General features: G+C 40.7%; 3 protein-coding genes and 1 pseudogene across 3 annotated transcripts; 3 read left to right on the top strand and 1 right to left on the bottom strand.

The window, feature by feature from the left end:
• Positions 1 to 1,997: 1,997 nt before the first annotated feature.
• LOC123466458 lies at positions 1,998 to 4,248 on the bottom strand. Its single transcript, XM_045169337.1, has 10 exons — positions 3,988 to 4,248; positions 3,815 to 3,929; positions 3,598 to 3,759; positions 3,445 to 3,534; positions 3,295 to 3,381; positions 3,144 to 3,230; positions 2,910 to 3,080; positions 2,605 to 2,852; positions 2,377 to 2,542; positions 1,998 to 2,322 (listed from the first exon to the last, which is right to left on the bottom strand). The coding sequence occupies exons 1-10, from the start codon at positions 4,102 to 4,104 to the stop codon at positions 2,090 to 2,092; spliced, it is 1,476 nt and encodes a 491-aa protein (XP_045025272.1). The 5' UTR covers positions 4,105 to 4,248; the 3' UTR covers positions 1,998 to 2,089.
• Positions 4,249 to 4,368: 120 nt separating this feature from the next.
• Positions 4,369 to 5,191, top strand: LOC123469979. The gene is made up of 2 exons (XM_045169380.1): positions 4,369 to 4,760; positions 4,818 to 5,191. The coding sequence occupies exons 1-2, from the start codon at positions 4,490 to 4,492 to the stop codon at positions 5,099 to 5,101; spliced, it is 555 nt and encodes a 184-aa protein (XP_045025315.1). The 5' UTR covers positions 4,369 to 4,489; the 3' UTR covers positions 5,102 to 5,191.
• Positions 5,192 to 10,365: 5,174 nt separating this feature from the next.
• Positions 10,366 to 13,223, top strand: LOC123469596 (uncharacterized protein K02A2.6-like). Its single transcript, XM_045168616.1, has 2 exons — positions 10,366 to 13,079; positions 13,142 to 13,223. The coding sequence occupies exons 1-2, from the start codon at positions 10,366 to 10,368 to the stop codon at positions 13,221 to 13,223; spliced, it is 2,796 nt and encodes a 931-aa protein (XP_045024551.1).
• Positions 13,224 to 13,421: 198 nt separating this feature from the next.
• Positions 13,422 to 13,969, top strand: LOC116915683 (annotated as a pseudogene).
• Positions 13,970 to 19,271: the final 5,302 nt, after the last annotated feature.

The following is a 19,271-nucleotide window of genomic DNA, read 5'->3' on the forward strand; positions in this document are numbered from 1 at the left end:
TGACAACAAAAAGACCGTCCAAGCTTGCATAAATAGCGTCTGCAGCTTTTGAACTTCTATTTTGCTTACTCCAAAGAGCAAGTAGCTTTTTCTCAGTAGAATCCAATAAGTTTTTCAAAGATGTGTCAAGGCCAACAAATATGTCCTTTTTGGCGACTATACTCAATAAATGACAGGCACATCTTCTATGCTTTGGAAAGCAATAGATTGTGCGAGACGATGCTTTCTTCTTCAAAATTTCCGTCAAGGGAATAAAGTTTACTGCTCCTTCATCTGGTTTTCCATCTTTAACAAGTTGTTCCTTATCCTTTGTGCCGTTGTCAGAGCCAATTTTACGGATACCTGGGACCAAATCTGCATATTCTGCATCATCTAATCCATCTTCCTCACTACTTTCGTGGAATTCGGATTCTATGTCGCTCAACATGTCCGTAATAGATTCCTCGTTTAGATAGTCATTAGTTTGTTGACGAAATACTTGAAAAGACATCGATCTGGGTTTGGTTTGTGGAAAATGACTATTGTCAGTTTGATAATTGCTCAGGTCTACAGATTGTATTGATGCTCTTTCTTGACTTTCATCATTCTTCGTACCAAACACTTTAAAGGATTTGATGAAGTTGCTTCCATTATCTGTTATTGTACACGTAAGTTTAGTGGTAATCTCAAATTCTTCGTTAATGGCCTCTAGCAATTTGCCAATAACTTCGTAGTTACATGTACCAACCACTCTCCTGACAGCTAAGCAGGCAGATTGTCTTGACAAATCAGAAGCAATCCAATGGATAGTAACACCGATAAAGCTTTTTCGCCTGCACGACCATGCATCGGATGTAGAGCACATCCACAGTGCATCCGCATTTTTTTTCTTGAGATGAGCTTTCTGTTGCAGGAAAGCATCAGCAATCTTTTTTCGGTAGTACTTTCTCGTCCATACCTTCATTGTAGGACACAACCTTGAAACGAATTTTCTGAATTCCCGTCTTTCCGTGTGGTAAACTGGAAGGCAACCTTCACATAAGTATTCCTGTAAGAACAAAAAAAAAAACAATGTGTGAAGTAGGATAATATGGCGTTTGGTAAAAGCAAAAATAATACCACTATATACTGGTCGAACAAGGATTGAGTCAATACTCTCGATCTCGGATACCCTTAAAAAGACATCTTCAATTGTGTTTTACCCTGACTTCTACGGGAGCTTTCACCACCCTTGGTTGTTGTTTTTTTAAGAGACTTATTAGCACCTTTAGTGGCATCAAGTTCATTGCAAAGTCCATTAAAACTATCTAGACTGCTGGGGTGCAAACCTATTCATGAACACGATAAAAAGACAATGTCATAAGTTGTAATGTGAGAAAAAAAAAGAACCCTACTTTCAAATGCTTTCTGATATTCCCTCTGCTATCTTTGGTAACATAAATTGTTTTCTTCTTTGTTTGGCAGTGATCTATATGACAAGTAAACAGGAACGATTCCTTCCCAGATCCCTTTCCAGCATACGTAAAATAAGTTGGTGGATATGGTAGACCTTTATATTCTTCATCAGTAATCGCAAACCTACCATCACCACCTAGAAATAATGAACGAACATGAAGAAACTTTAAACACAGTCCATTAATTGAAATCACTTCATGCTTACTCTGAGATTCCTTTCTTGGTGCATTGGAAGTTGCTTCAACTGCCTCTGCGTTACTATCATTACCACTTTCTTCATCAGAAATAGGAATCTCTTCTTCCCCAAGTAACACATGTTGTCGGTCCGATATCGGACCGTGTTGGCATTTGTACCTAGCCGATATCACGTGCCAACCTAAACCGATATCGGCTGGAGCTCAGTTTGGCGCACCGATCTGAGTAGGCCCGATATCCCGACCGAGGTCGCACCGATACGGAACCCATGCACTGTATCCTACCAATTTCTGTATTTAATTTTTATTATTTTATTTTTATTCTTTATTATTTTACAAAAGAATATTTACAGAATATTACAGAAGAAGTCATCGGTCATTGTTGTATTTTTAACATTTACTTATTTTAACAAAAAATGAACAAACGGAAACTGAAAAAACAGATCAACTAATATAAATTTTCAGTCCTCATCCGAAGGCCCTTGGACTTCATTTTCATCGTCTTCATTTTCTTCGTCTTCATTTTCTTCGTCTGTGATGTTATCGTTTTCTTTGTTTTCTTCATCTTCTTCAGCAATCTTACGCCTTTGGTTTCTTCCGCCTTTGCGATCCTTTGCACCACTCAGGAAATTTACAATGCAGTTAATAACCGTTGAATCATCGTAAAATTTCTTGTGGCGCTTGCGAAGTGCAACTAAAAAAAAAAAAAAGAATAAACACATTTAAAAAATATTTTAGTTAACTTTACCTTTATATGCTTTGTAAAATTCAGTTGCGTTCAAAGGTTTTTTTTTCAGTTTTCCTTTTCCTTGGTGGCTATATTCGATTGCAACATCCTTGTCTAAGCAATGCCTTAATAAAAGCTTGGAAGAATCAGCAAGAGTACCACCTCCCAAAGATATAAGGTAACGAACCTTAATAGAAAAAAAAATAACTTGCTTTAAATGAGAACATTAAAAAATGGAAATAAGCTTGCAAAATATATGTTGAAACGTTTTTGAAGCAGGTCACTCTCCAATGAAAGAAAGTCTTCCATAGAAGAAATAGGGAAATCGGGAAGTTTTTCTACGAAATCGTCGTGTTCTTCCTCAGACGTAGTGATTGGTCTACTAGCAACCAGGGACTGAACTACTCGAAAAAGTTCGTCCTGTCGGACCATTGATTTTGTTAGGTAGTCCACGATCTCATTTGGTGGCTTAATATTCGAAGCGGAAGGTTCAGCATCTGAAAACAAAAATCATTTTAAGGATACATTTCATAATTACATCTTAAAATAATTACCGTGTCCTTTATGATGGGATATGCGGGAAACACTCAAGGAATTACTATCCGATTGTGTCTCCTTAATTAAGTTTCGTTTATGGACCGGTGTGCTAGAAATGGGTGCAAAACTAGTTTGTTGTTGAGAATTTTGACTTGAACTGATTGGTGAGCTCCCTAGTGAGATATGATCTATATTATAGAAAATAAAAAGTTAGCAAGGGCATGATTCAAGCAAATAAAATTAATACTTACAATTGTTAAGGTCTCTATTGTTGAAACGATTTTGCTGTTGAGAATGTTGACGTAAATTCTTAGGTGAGCTGTCTGGTGAGACATGATCTAAATTAAAGAAAATAAACAGTTAGCAAGGGCATAATTCAAGCAAATAAAAATTAATACTCACAATTGTTGATGTCTCCATTGTTGGAACGATTTTGCTGTTGAGAATGTTGACGTAAACTCTTAGGTGAGTTGTCTGGTGAGACATTATCTATATTAAAGAGAATATAAAGTTAGCAAGGGCATGATTCAAGCAAATAAAATTTATACTCACAATTGTTGAGGTCTCTATTGTTGAAACTAGTTTGCTGTTGATGAGAATGTTGACGTAAACTCTTAGGTGAGCTGTCTGGTGAGACATGAACTAATATATACAAGAACATATAGTTATGAAGTGAATGATTATACAGGTAAAATTTACACTCACAATTGTCGAGGTTTCTGTTGTTAGCACTTAACTGTTCCCGTAAACTGTTGGATGAAATGACAGGTGGGCTGTTAATTGAACTATTAAAGCATTCAACGGCTGGTTTTTTTGGTTTACCAACAGCTACTCTGGCCAACTTCTTTGGAGGACACATTCCTATTTCTATGATGGAACAATTAATTTATAAACTTCAAGACTGGGAATTTCAATATAATACCTCTGACTTTTTTTACTTTCGACTTCACTGATCTCTGTCCCAGATAGGACTCGCTAAAAGTTAGGTTTTTTGCTGGCTTCCCAGCCGTAATTCTTTTACCACGTCTGGGAACCATCTTAATAAAAATAGTTTAAACACGTAATTCAATTAACAAAATCGTGAAATTGCCTTACGATTGATTGTCTGTCCATTATGAAATAAAGCATTTTGATTAAATCGAGACGCCAAGAAGAAGACGCCACCACTCCTCTTGACAGTTGATTGTCAATTGTTTTCAACGCTAACCACATCTATTTAGAATATTCAATATAAGAAATTAAAAAGCAAAAACTTATTGTTAACAACTGCTATTTGAAATTTAATGTTTTTCTTTATCAACTAAATCAGAAGTGTTTTTAAAGTTTTTCCATTTTTAATGTTGTGTGCCAGAAAAGAAGGTAAAGAACAACGCCACCTACACTACAGCATTACAACTTCTGTGGCGTTGCAACCATGCAACGCTGTATATTGCAGACAAACAGTATCTTTCTTATTTTTCTCCAAAGTGGTTGCTTTTATACTCGCTGTGTCATTTCATTACTCTTGATTTACTGTTAACACTTCATTTTTTTTTCTCAGTTCTTCTCAGAACTACAAATATCGATTGCAGTGATTCAAGACATCTAAAATGGTTGTATGGATTTAATTTTGTTTACAATGCCACCCGTTTTCTCTAAATCTCGTCACGCCTTGCGCCGGCAAGTTAGTGTTTATAGGAAAATGTTTTCTACTCCACTTGTTTCTGTTGAGCCCAGGCATAGAGGTGATCATAGAGATATATTTTTAAATATTGATGTAAATGTCAATCAAGAAATTAGAGATCAAGGTGGTTTTTATTTTGAAGAATTAGACACGGAAATGATGGTTCAGCAGTGTCAGACAGTTGATTTTGAATTAGAACAGTCAGGTATTTCTTTAACAGATGGTATGGAAAATTTAAACGATCACATTTTTCTATCATCAGGGAACGAGAGCCTACAAATCAATGGTGAGGTTGATGAGTCATTGATTGCATTTGAGTTTAAAGAAGACGCTGATTTAGAGTTCAGGGAAGATTTGGCAAAAACATTTCTGACGTGTAAGACTCCTCATAAACACATTGAAAAAATTCTTGGAGTCTTAAGAAAAAATGGTCACTCTAAGTTGCCATTAACAGCTAGGACTCTTTTGAAAACAGTTCGTAAAGCATCGCTTCAGACTTCAAATATGGCATACTTTGGATTAGAAAAGATTGTTCCAAGCAGATGAAACAAAAATAAAAAAGGGAAGTAATTACGTATTCACTTTATTTCATAAAATCACATTTTAAATTTCCTTTTATTTAGATCAACTTGGCTATATTGATCCAACCCATCACTCTTTCTAAATATTTATCGACAAATTTTTATTCTATAATGATTATGATATGTATTTTTCGTCTGAATTAAAATACAATTTGGATCTTTATCAAAATGCTGACATTTTATTTTATTACAAAAATGTAAGGGGATAAAGACGTAAAAAAAAATTAATCAGGATTGTTTCTCATATGGATGTCGGCCCAATATCGGACGCCAACATACAAACTTGGCAATTTTTAAATGGTCGGCTGAGAGTCGGAGGAGAGTCGGCTAAGTTGGCCGATATTGCCAACCAAAATATCGATCGGGCCGACATCGGCCCAATAAAGTGTGTTACTTGGGTCACTTTCATCATCGTCTCTTTCGTTTCTTTCTAGAACTACATCTGCGTCTTTTGAGCTTTTTCTAAACAACAAATTATAAAAATAGTTAACAATAAACTATAAATACAAGACTTTAACGTTTAAATATTACCTATTTTCACGGCGATTCATTTTTACAAGCTAAAGGACTGTCTTGTGCTCTCAACACTTAGCAGGAATCCAACGCGTGATCTAGTGCAAAATGATACGTCAAATGGCAGTTGAAACTTAAAAATCGAGCGCTAGATTGCGTGTAAAATACCGCTACCGGAGAGTACAAAAAGTGAGTCCGGTACTGCGGTACGGTAGTATTTTCTGTTGAATAGTGCGGTACGGTATTGCCGGTAGTACCGGAGTACCGTGGTAGCGGTAATTTTCCTACCGCGGTAGCCCAACCCTACTTTGCCATTTCTTTCTAATGTTGAATCTGGTTGACTGGACATAATGACCTTACTTTTACAAGGAATAAAAGAAGTAATAAATCTTAAATAGATATACGAGAGTTAATTAAGAGTAAAACAATAACTTACGAATTATCAATGAAATTGAGGAAAAAAATTTACACATCAGCAGCAGTATTTATTATTAGATCATTCGTGAAACTAATCAAACTTGTTGATTGAGCCATAGCCTACTACAATCACGGCCACTCAACGCGCTATCTTGCCTGCGCCAGGGAGCCCCGCCTGTCCAGATCACGTGCTTGATTCTGATTGTTGGCCCACCTCATGTTACTCCGCCTATTTCGTCGGTTTCCAAAGGGTCGATTCCATTTAACGCAGCTTTTTTCCATGAATTTTTTGGTTTTATTATAATTATTTCTAATCATAACGTGGACGTAGACGAGAGTAGCTTTTGTTCGGCCATGCTTTTGACACAAGACCTAGCCATGTGTGCATAAATCAAGTTATAGAACCTGAAACAAATAGTAACCATGAATCATCTGCTGTAGCTGATGCTGTAGGTTGCCTACTTCTAGACATTTTAAAATAACCCGACTAATCGTATTCTATTTTAGACGATAGCTGCTGAGCAGGTGTATTCAACTAGCCATGAGTCACATTTCCAAATATCACAAAGTCTAATCAATCAATCACGCGAAGCCAATCTGATTAGAAAACTAAAAAATCAAGTTTCTCAAATACAAAACAAATTTACAAGCCATTTCGTCCACTTCTACGCTAATACTTTTTTCATGACTCTTGGACAGTGTTTTAAATAATATACCTTTAGCCGCTCCAGGTTTACAGACGTTATTCCAACGCTTCCATTTGTTCGTCCAGTAGAGCTGTACAGAGTGTTCAAGGCTGGAAGTGTTAGCAAATCTAGCTGTCGAATGAAATCGTAGATAGTAGGGCTTCAGCCTTGAATTGCAATACAATATTTAATAGTCCATTGGTCGTACCTGACACAATTGGCCTGTTTAGTGTAGGGGAGACCGGGGCTGCTTGGACTTTGGGGTTGGAGGGTTTTTGTATGTTTTTCAAAAACCAGTTGTTTAAAAAAAAAAAAATTTGTACTCTCTTATTGCAAATGCCAAAAAACTTGTGGGGATGAATTTTCGTTAGTTAAAACGCCCTTGTTGTTCAGTTAGAAAAAAATTTTAAAACAGGTATCTCAAATTGTAAAATTTTTTATTTTTATTTTTCAGATAGTTTTTCAGTGTAAATAAGATAAAAAATAAAAAATAGTAACACTGGTGTAAAATTTTATTCTACATTTTTGTACACTAATCTTAATTATACTGAGTGTCCTATTTTTCTAGAAATTTGTAATGTATTTCGAAAGAAATTCGGGGTAAGTTGGTCCAGACACTTACGGGGTTGTTTGGCAGTGTTTGCTGTACCAAACGGGAGGAGTTGTGGGCGGAGCTGACTAGACGTTTTGTGGAAAACAAAAATTAAGTGTTGAAAAATTTGTCAAATATTGATCATCTATAAATACTCATGCAGTGATATAATTTATCTATAAATTTATGTATAATAAACTTTTTTATTTGTTGGTGAATCTCTACTTTAAAAGAAAATGTATGAAAGAATGAAATCAATTGAACATAGTGTATTATTTGGTTGACTAATCTTGATTAGTTCTCTCTAGATCATACTTTGAGGAAAAAACAGCGTTAGCTGAATTAATACAATAAGGCGGGAGTTATGAAAAAGTTCTTTTTGGCTGCACGTTCGTATCTGGTTCTATAAACTACAGAAAGTGCACAAGAATTCTTAATCGAGAAGTCAACATCACATTTATCTCTCACAATTTTTCTTTCGTGTACCTTTAACACAATCATTTTCTTTGTTTCTATCATCTATGCATCTATCCGTGTAGCCCTTAGTTTTCCCTTTTCTTGGTTTGTTTGGTTTAGTTATTGCAAGTCCATTCTTCTTAGCTTGTATGTGATTATGATGATCTTCTATAATATTTTCTCTGGAGTTGATGTTAGAATTCTAGTTGAACCTGCATTACACGCTTTCTTTTTCCTCATCCTAGTTTGTTTTACCATTGGAAATGGTTGAATTTGTTCTGGAGGTGTATGGCCTAAGCTTGAGTGATCACTTATCACTGAATTGTCTATAGCAACAGAGTTGGGTATATCAGCAGATGGTACTAATGATAAAAATCATTTACAATAAAGACACAGAGTATTTTGAACGGTCCAAAGACGGTGACATCTAAGGGTTGCAATTCATGCGAGCAATGCGGAGGGAATGTCAATAATACAATCCCGTTTTCCTTCGCAAACTTAATCACGTGATAATCAGTATGGCTTTTATGGTTGTCCATAATTAGAAGCACTGGATCGTCTTTAGTGCAGTTGCTGTATTTCTTGAAGTGAATGATGGATTTTAGAAAATTTTCCCCCGTCATCCACCCAGATTCATGCATTAAACCAATACATCCAGGTGGCCGTTTTTGTAATGATCATCATTTGCATATTTTCTGGGATAAAAATAAACTGGTGGAATTGCCACTCCAGATGCGCTGACGAATACCAACATGGTCACGTTGATTCCTCTCTCAGCGGATACTGTTTGCTGGACCTAAGAAAAAAAAAAATCTATAATTTCACCATTGGCATAAAACAATAATAGTTTTAACGAACCTGTTTGGTTCCTTTTTCAGCGAGAACTTTAGGTGGGGGTACCCGGTTGGGACCCCGGTTTCATCACAATTCCAGATTTTGTCTGCCGTGAATTTGTATTTTGCGTATAGTTCGTCTAGCTTATCGTAGTAAGTGTTAATAACCACTGCGTTGAACCCAGCAGCCCTGGCCTGACTTGTTGCTTCTGGTTCTCTTAGGGAAATATAAGAAGAATTTCTTTTTAGAAAACCCAGGATCCAGTCTTCACTGGCAGATTCGTCGGTTGTCCGAGAACTGTCTAGCAGAAGTGGAAAGTTAAAGACTTTCAGAAATTCTTGGACCATTTTTTTTTAATTATACAAAAAATTTAAATTAAAATCCAAAAAATGAACTTTGCATAAAAATTAATTCTACGCACGATAAAAATTTTTCTAAATGAAAAAAAAAATTCAAACACCTTAATGTAACAGTTCAAAAGGGGTAGTCCCATAAGAGCCTACGTTAAAGTAGGCCCTCTAGTTACACACCCGGCCAGATTTGCCAAAATAGACGATTCCAATTTTTGTCCCACTTTCGCCCTCTCGAGTACGCGTACCATATAACTCCTATACCATGCTATAGTTTTGTCTTCTGCACTATTTATCTTGCAAACGAAATGATCAGCAGTTTCAGAATCAAACTGTTGTATGTACTTCGTATGTCGACCACTAGAGGGACACCTCCGGTGGTGAGACCTACGAACACGGAGACAATACAAGCCAGTTCTTACCTCACGCTTGAGACTACAACATGGTGTCAGAAGTGCCCTGTTCTACACCACGCTGAGCTGACTTTCCACGTGGTGTTCGTACTGAATCCGAGTTTATCGTAGCCATCCGTGGGCTAATAACTCTAAAACTTCTACAGTGTTAACGTGGACATTTCACCATGGCATCCGCGTTGAAATATCCCGACCCGTTTAATTTTACGGCGTCGAACTTGTCGCTGGAGTGGTCACAATGGAGGCGACAGTTCGAGTGGTTTATCATGGCCACACGCAAAGCCGAGAAAGATGAAGAAGTTATTGTAGGTGTGTTGCTGTCGCTACTCGGTCGTGAAGGATTGAAAATTTACGAAACTTTTACGTTCGCAGACCCTCTCGACGCCAAGAAGATTGCTGAGGTACTCGACACGTTCACCGACTGTTTTGAGCCTCTGAAGAGTGAGGTGTTCGACCGTTTCTGCTTCCACAAGCGTGTACAAAAACCAGGCGAGTCGTTCGACGCGTGGCTCGTGGATTTGCGGAGTATGGTTAAAACGTGTAACTATGGGACTGAGGCCGTAGTCAAATCGGTGTTGCGTGATCAAATTGTGTTGGGAGTCGCGAACGATAACGTTCGCGAAAAACTACTGTTCGAGAGTGGTCTATCGTTGCAAAGTGCGTGTGCTATAGTCCGGGCGTGTGAGGCGTCGTCTATGCAACTCGGACAGATTTCTACACGTGCTGAGGCCTAGGTTCATGGTCTGAGGGACAAAGCGGCGAAAGAACACGCGCCAGCCCAATCAAGTAAGCCTCGACACGGAGGTGATGAGGTGAACAGTTGCGTCAATTGTGGCAGACGACACAGAAAAAATCAATGCCCCGCGGCCGGCATCACGTGTTTTGCGTGCGGAAAGTTGGGTCATTACTCCAGGCGATGCTCGGCGTCCAACGGACAACAACGACGAGGTTGGGTAAACGACCGTCAGATGGCGCCACCAACGGGACAAAATACGACCACGCCACAACACCGACCAGCACAGCGCGGCACGTTTATGCAGCATCAGCTACATTCCCTGGAGGGCGCAGGGGCGGTTGGCCAAGAAGAAGCACGATTCATGGACGAAGAATATGTTATGCATGAACTCAGGTCCTCTAGCGGTGGAGAGGAGTGGCACGAGGAGTTGTCGGTGGATGGCAGCGTTCCCATACGCTTTAAGTTGGACTCCGGTGCCACCTGCAACGTCCTTCCATTGGAATCGTACAAGCGTGTACACAAGTCTAGTACAGTGCTGACCCCTGGACCACGAATAAGTAATTATGGCGCGAGAGGAGGTTATCTTAATGTTCTGGGTGTGCTGACGAGTGCAATCGTCCGTCGTGGAGTGGCATACACCGTAAAGTTCGTAGTCGTCGACGAACCCGGACAACCGCCGATCTTGGGCCTACCGACGTGCCAGCACATGCAGCTCATCCAGAGAGTTCACTCCATAACGCAAGACCAGCTGAAAGACGTACCACCGATTGTGTCAGAGTTCAAAGACATTTTCACTGGGATCGGCAAACTCCCCGTTGAACACGACATTCGCTTGACGACTGGTGCGAATTACGTCGACCCGGTAGTGTGTGCCGCCAGCCGGTTGCCATTCCGGTTGGAGGAGAAAGTGTTTAAAAAACTAGACCAAATGGTGAAAGACGACATAATAGTTCCGGTAGTAGAGCCAACGGAGTGGGTGAGCAGGATGCTGGTAGTGGGCAAACCAGATGGAGACGTTAGGATCTGCCTAGACCCGTCGGAGCTCAACAAAGCAATTCTACGTCAACATTTTTCCGTCCCGACAATCGAACAGCTGTTCGGAAAAATTGGAAAGGCAAAATACTTTTGCAGCCTGGATGCCGCCTCTGGTTTTTACCAAATTCCGCTCTCGGATCGTGCGTCGTATTTATGCACCATGGCCACTCCCAAAGGTCGCTACAGGTATCTTCGTCTACCCTTTGGAATTAAGTCGGCCCCGGAAGTATACCTACAAGTGATGTCCGACCTGTTCGGCGACCTCCAGGGGGTGATCGTCTATTTCGACGACTTCCTAGTGACTGGAGAAACGATTGAAGAGTTGGACGCGAACTTACGGCAGGTATTTGTGAGATGCCGGGAAAACAATCTTAAATTGCAGCTTAAAAAGTGTCGATTCTTCCTTAACCAGTTGCCGTGGTTGGGACACATAATCGGACAAGGCACGCTCAGCCCAGACCCGGAAAAAGTGGAGGCAATTGTCAATATGCCTGATCCTACCGACAAAACCAGTCTAACTCGCCTGTTGGGAATGGTGACTTACCTTGACAAATTCTGTAAAAATCTTGCAGCACTAACACGGCCTCTTCGCGACATGTTAAAGAAGGATGTGGCCTGGTTCTGGGACAGTCAACAACGGAAAGCCCTGTTTGAGCTCAGAAACGCAATGTCGTCCCTGCCAACTCTTCGCCTGTTTGACGTCAACCGCCCCGTCGTCGTCTCCGTTGACGCGTCGCCAATAGGGATAGGAGCAGTTTTAATGCAAGAAGGACAGCCGGTGGCGTTCTCGTCCACGACGCTAACGGTCACCCAGAAGAGATATTGCCAAATCGAAAAGGAATTGTTGGCCGTCCAATTCGGCCTTACCCGTTTTCGACAGTACGTGTACGGTCAGTGTGTGACTGTAGAGTCCGATCACAAGCCACTAGTCGGCTTATTAGACAAGCCCATAGCGTCGTGTTCTCCCAGAATTCAACGAATGAGGTTGCAGCTGCAACGATTTGATTTTCAGTTGGTGTACAAACCGGGTAAAGAACTTTTTATTGCCGACACCCTCAGCCGAGCACCATCCCCCCGTGTGTATAGTGACGACGTCACCACCGAGTGCGAGGAACAAGTACACCATGTCATCAACAGTGTAGCGCCAATGGAATCAACCCGTCAGAGATACGCGAGAGCCACTTCAGAAGACCCTACACTCCAACTGTTGCAATCAGTCATGCTGGCGGGTTGGCCAGAGCATAGAAGCCAGTTTCCTGCAGCGATCAAGCCGTTTTGGCCGGTTCGAAGTGACTTGGTGGTAGTCGACGGCGTTGTTCTGTTGGGGTCCAGACTGGTGGTACCAGTAGCCCTAAGACGCGAAGCGATGGATGGCGTCCACGATGGCCACTTCGGAGAGACAAAAAGTGTGCTGCGGGCCAAGTCTTCTGTCTATTGGCCGGGCTGGGAGGACCACATCCGAAATGTGGTAGCCAGTTGTCCCGTTTGTCAGGAAAACAGACCAAAAAATCCCAGACTGCCCCTGTTTCCGGTCCGGATTCCGGAATACGCGTTTCAGTTGGTCTCGGCGGACCTTTTTGAGTTCAATAACGTGAACTACATCTTGGTCGTCGATTCATACAGCAAGTGGCCGTGCGTGGTGCCGTTGCGGTCAATCTCGTCGTCAGCCGTCATCAACGAAATGACACGTTTCTTCTGTGATTTTGGACGCCCAGAAATACTAGAGTCCGACAACGGAACCCAGTTTGCCTCTGCCGAGTTTCGTGAGTTCTGTCGCAATTTGGGTGTCGCGCAAGTGACGTCGAGTCCCGAGTTTGCTCAATCGAACGGGCTGGTGGAACGCCACGTCCACACCGTGAAGAAAACAATCTTGAAAATGTTCGAGGAAGGCAAATCGTTGTGGGACGCGCTGTCAGCAATCCGCTCGACGCCAATATCTAGTGTCCTTCCGTCGCCGTCTGTACTCCTACAAGGACGAAACTTTCGAGGAAATCTCCCGTTTTTGCCGTCGGAATTGACACCCCGGCTCGTGCCTGCGTCAGTAGTGACGTCTGAATTATATTCCAGACAAGCTAAAGCCGTGTTCGACACGCCACGACGGGCAGACGCGCGTTCGTCCGTTCTTCATGTGGGACAGCGAGTAAGAACCCTTGTCGGCAAGAAGTGGCTTTCCGGTGCGGTCCAGTCAGTCTGCAAGGAACCTCATTCATATTTCGTTCGTCTGGCAGACGGCCGCTCGTTTCGTCGGACAAGATGGGCCGTCAACGTCGACAAGGGTGTTGCAACCACATTGGATACGGATCTTTGGACTTCAGTAGGAACAAACGCAACTACCCCAGTTCCGTCGTCAGGCCAGCAGCTGATGGCCCCCTCGTCGGTCATCATGCGACGCCCGTTTCAGCCACGAAGTTCACAAGCGGTGGAAGTATCACCCGCCTGTCCGCCTCCGGCCAGCGTGGCCGTACCGAGGATCAGTACCCCTGCTCCGCCAACGCCGGTCTCGAGCCACGTCAGCCAACAGAGAGCCCAACAGTACAGTAGCGGTCGTCGAAGTTCGAGTTGGCAGGAGGAAGACCCTTCGAGAGCAGTCCCGGTCCGTCTCTTTACGTCAGAGCGGCCAGCCACAACAGAGGAGCCGCCAAGCAATTCAGGTCCAATCCCGACATCGTTGTCTACATCCGAACCGTTTGGTACAACACGGTCGGGTGTAAAATTTGGCATTGGTCATGATTAGTTTATCCCGGATCGTCAGTGGGGCTGATTGCGTCTAAAACGTTTGTTTTTGTTTTTCCTACTTGTCTGTTTGTGTGTCTTCCCCTCGTTGTGCCAGTTGTTCAGGTCTTGTTCGTCGCTCGTGATTATTATACTCGTGGGTGCCGTTTGTTGATATGTGTAATGGAGCCAGACGGGGACGTGAAAGTGTTAATTCAGAAGTGTGCCGTTCTTAACCTAGTAATCTCAATCATCTTGTGTTTGTTGTGTTAGTGTATGGAGAGGGGAAGATGTTGTATGTACTTCGTATGTCGACCACTAGAGGGACACCTCCGGTGGTGAGACCTACGAACACGGAGACAATACAAGCCAGTTCTTACCTCACGCTTGAGACTACAACACAAACCATCTGCCGTTTTCTTCGAACCAAAAAGATGCACGACCTAATATAGCAATTATTGCATTATATTTGAAAATGGGTGGCTTAGATTGAAGCATACGAAATAAATGGTATATTTTTTAAATATTCTGCTAGTCATTCTGTAAAAAGAAAATGGAATAGGAAATTATATTGTTCTCTTGGAGTGTTATAAAATGTATCCCAAAATCTATAATTTCATATGTGAATGCGAATGGTGAAAAAATTTGGTCACCAATTTGAATGTTGTTGGCCATGTTACGGAATGCAGACTTCTCCTAGGTTTTTTTTTAATGGGGGGTTCTTAGAGATCAATCTATTTTTTATAGTGATCGATAATTAATGAAACCCTCCTCCATCAACCACTCAAACCCCATTCTAATAATTTAACAATATATCAGATTTATGTAACTTTTTACACATAAAGTGAAATTTTTTTCAGAATTTAGTACTAAGATACAAAAAATGATTTTATAAATTGTATATTAAAAGATTGACAGATTATTTTATTCAAAACAAACAAGGGTCCGTTCAACCCAACTATTTTCGGGTTTTTCCAAAAATGGGGGTGAGCACTATAATTTTTTTATCTCCGCCAATTTTAGACAAATAATAATAAAAAAAAAAAATTCAGGAGATAGATAACAAAGTTTTCTATCGCTGACAACATAAATATTTCAGATATCGCTATTAAAAGTCGAGATATGACGATTTAAAAAAAAAGTACTAATCAGCCCCGGTCTCCCCTAGATCAGTACCTGTAACAAAAAATTAGTACTTGATGGAGAAGAACGATATTTTGGAATTTCATTCACATTGCTTGTCTTCTTCGTCTTTGAATACAGCTACGACCGCTTCGATGGCCACTGCCATTCTTGTATCACATTGTAAGAGTTGAATAGTTTCTAAGCCTACCACTTTTTCCAACTTTTGAAGTTTCTTTTGTAGTTGAGAAACTTGATGTCTTAGTTTTTCTGGGAGGGCCTAATCTCAGTGTTCTGTTTCAAACAAAATAGAATTACTTGTGATACTAAAAAATATTCTTATGTTGTAAAAAACCGTATAATGGGAAGATTCTGGTTCAACACTTCTTTCGTGTTCTGTAGTGTGACTTACTGGCTCAGGGCTAGATGTTCTATGAGACTCATCAGCATCTGCCTTTTCTTTCAAACGGGATAGAATTAGTTGAGATAATAGAACATGTTTAAGAGTTAGAAACTTACACAATAGAGAGCTGATCGATCATCAATAATTTCAATACTATCAATACTTTTCCCTACTGGTACATTACAATTCAACTCTTGAAAAGGTCTTCGCTGTGGAAGATCACTGCAAACACTCTGTTGAGGAAAATAAAAATTAGTAAATTGCATCGAAATATAATGACACTGAGTTATGTTATACCTTTTCATATGATGTTGTAAAAATTGTCGGAAAAGCATTTATAATAAATTATGTCTTCCCGTGCCACTAATTTTTAATTGATCTTTTTTGACATGCAGACAACATATTCATAAGCCTTTCAGTACTACATTCTTTAAATCCGTTCTTGAGTTATTGGACAGTTCTCTAATCCATTGTTCACATATATTTTCATTAGTTGGAAATTTATGTCAAATAACGTTAGAGATTACAGGCCCATAACTTTTGTTGGAACAATTTGCAACACAACACTTTTTTAAAATTGTTCTTCTATATTCTCTTCATATTCTTCCTCTTCTTTTTCTTCTTCTATATTTTCTTCCTATTCTTTCTGAACCTGGATCTTGGACGGGTTGATCACAGGGGTCGGATCCGGGTTCGGGTTGGCAAGGATACTCTCGGGCCGGAATTTGGGGCGGGTATCAGGCAAAATTTGAGGCTTCGGGTCGTCTTGTGGGACGTGCAGCGGGTTGTGCCAGCCAAATCCGCGTCCAAAAATCACCGGTGTGCCGTACTTCTCCATGATGTAGCGCGTGATGGTATCGTGATGCCCAAAGTTTGGTGGGAGAATGGGCTCGGGATCCTCCTGGCGGGACAACTCAATTAAATTTTTTCTAATTGAGGCTGCAGCGTTCGAAGACCCGGGTAGCTCGTTTGGAGTTGGCGGGGTTAGCTTCAGCGGCTGCTTCGGCGTGGCGATTATATTGCTGGATTTGACGCCGGCCTTCCGGGGTGTTACGAAACTGTCACGGGAGTCTAGGCCCTGTCCACGGGTCCTCCAAGCCTGCATCCCTCCTCTGCGCTTTCTTGATTTTCTCTGAGTCTCTAATTTTTGAAAATGTCTTGGAGGCCCGAGGTGCTCCGCTACAGCGGAGAATGACCGAGAGGAAAATAAAAGAAAAATTAATGGGAGTCTTAACCTCCAAGAATTTTTTGAAAGAAGAGAGGAGAAAAAAACAAATTCACCAATATGGCCGCCATCGACCACGTGGGGGAGAGGCAAAAAAAAGTAAAACTCAGACCCCCTTGGCTAGAAATAGAAAAAGAAAAGAAAAGAAAATTTATTGAGAAGAGGGAAAAAAAATTTAACGAAGAGGAAAACCTATAGTAGATCCCTCCAGAGAGTCCCTAACTGTAAGTTGAGTGACGCACACCGTAATGGCCGCCGACCACGCGGTGCGACATTTCTTCGAGAAAGAAAAAGAAAAAAAAAATTTTTTTTTGGGGGGGGCACACCCCAAACGAGAAAAAAAAAATTTTTAGCGCGTTAACACCGAACAAATTATCGTAGTTTTTACGAAAAAGGTTATAAAAAAGAAAAAGAAAAGCGTAAACGGGATAGAGAAAAAAGAGTTTTTCCCTACGGCATACACGTGGTGTGTGCGAAAAAAGAGAGGGGTGAGTTACGACTCCCCTACAGTCTTTCCGCAAAAGGCTTTAATTCTAAATTAAATTTAAATTAAAGTAACTGGTTCGAAGGACCATGTAAGAATTAGTTCAGCCCGTGCACTGAACTTACCTTAGCAAAAATGAAATGTAAAGATGAAAGGAAGAAAACACGGGAGCACTGGCTGTTGTCTCGACTGTGTGAGGTGTGTATTGCTACTAACTGCCATTTACCCTGTACATATTAGCGTCCAGTAGGCCGTGGGCGGGGCTACATAAAAAATGCACTTAAAGATGGTGGCCTCCTAGCGAGGGCCACCCAAATCATAACCTAGAAATCGTTGTGGGATACGCATCTGGCGCCCAACAGATGAGAAGGCCTTCATCAAAGAATTATAAAACGAAAAGTTATTCGGTGAAGTACCAAAGATGGTTGTAGCAGGACTCAATTGTGGCGTCTTGCAACATCTTTATGAATCTTATGTAAAGCATCTTCCTTCTAGGGTGGATGACTTTACGGATTATGACAAATTTATATTAACACGGAATTCGGGGTGGTTTCCCGCAATGACGACTGTGTATTACTAGACTAGGCCATAAGATATGAGGAGACTACACGTATAAGAATAGGAGGACAAAAAGGGAAACCAAAGGGAAAAATGAAGGCAACGTTATTTGGTCTTACCGTAGTAGTGCAGGCGATACGGGTGAAAATAAAAGACGGAAAGAGAAGATAGGAAATACAACTCGGATATGCTCTTACGGAAAGCAGGTAGGCATTGAAACACGTGTTGTAAGGGAAAACCACTAAGGCAAGTTAGGAGAGAGAACTAGTTCAACTAAAGGCAACTGAAAGTTTAGTGAGCTGCTAGTTGTCTGATCTTTCCCAGATTTGTGGGTTCACTATGAAACCTCGAATCTCGTCAAAGTAGCGTAATGCAGTTGATATGTCGCTATGTCGCGTGTATAGCCAATCAAAAAGTGTTTGTTTAATTGCTTGATTGGCGTTGCGCGTGCGACCTATCAAACCGATGTTTGTTTAGTGGTGTGATTGTATCGCGCGTGTGAGTCAGATAGCATGTGTTCATTTAGGTCAATTCTACGAAGCGTGTGGCTTATTGTTGCTACGCGGTTTACAACGTTGGGATAATACTTGAATAGTATTATTAAGGGAATAATAATTGAACGATAGGAATAGTTGAATAATAAGGGGGTAATTATAATAGTGAAATAATAAATAAAAAGAAGTAAATAAGATAAATTCTGGCAATAGGGATATATGTATGGAGGCTTCGTTGCACTAACGATAGGGTTACATTCCAACTCTGATCCTCAAGTTTTAATTCCCTCGTGGATTTAATCGTTTTGTCTATGGGCATCAGGACCGTGAAAGGATTTCTGCTCCATCTTCGACTCCCATATTCTTTTAATTGATTGTGCGGTTGTATTATTGTAGATTGGGTTAATTGTTTCGAAGAAAATTTTGTTAAATGTGTTCGATTGAAGATTTACTGTTATTTTTGGATCCAAAAGTGGAAACACATATCTTGGTGAGCCATAATGCGCAATATGACGCATACGAAGTTAGAATAGACACTAACTTACTTTATGAATTTGAGGTCAAACCGGAACTAAACCTAGCTTCTCTTCACTTTGGTACTGTTGCAAGCAGAATAAATACAGTTTAGGCTTGCGAGTGTAGCTCAAACCAGAAATGCTTCAAAAATACACAAATTGGATTCACGAAAAACGTTTATTCTAAATGACTAGACACACACATAAAGGAATGTTCACAATTGAACATGAAATGAATGTGAAAAGTAGCCAGCTTTTAGTGAAACGTCTTCTGGTAGTATCCTAATATCCCTAACTTTTAGATAGAAACTTAGATTAGCATAGAAAGATTTGTCCTTATTAGACGAATTTAACCATACCTAGTTTATCGGGGTGCAAATGATGGGGGTAGTAAATCCACTTTGAAAATATTCATTTACCGTAGCTTTCCCGTGCGTCTGGCGGGGTTATACCCGCTGATTTGTGTCTGCTATTCGCCGGTAATTGGAAATGGCCCTGCAAAGTCGACACCAAATATCGTGAACGGGTTTTCCATTTGTAATCTATCCAGCGGTAGAGGAGCCGGTATCTCGTCAAAGGGTCACGATTCC

The sequence above is a fragment of the Daphnia magna genome, linkage group LG2 (genome assembly GCF_020631705.1).
Source record: "Daphnia magna isolate NIES linkage group LG2, ASM2063170v1.1, whole genome shotgun sequence".
Classification (NCBI taxonomy): domain Eukaryota; kingdom Metazoa; phylum Arthropoda; class Branchiopoda; order Diplostraca; family Daphniidae; genus Daphnia; species Daphnia magna.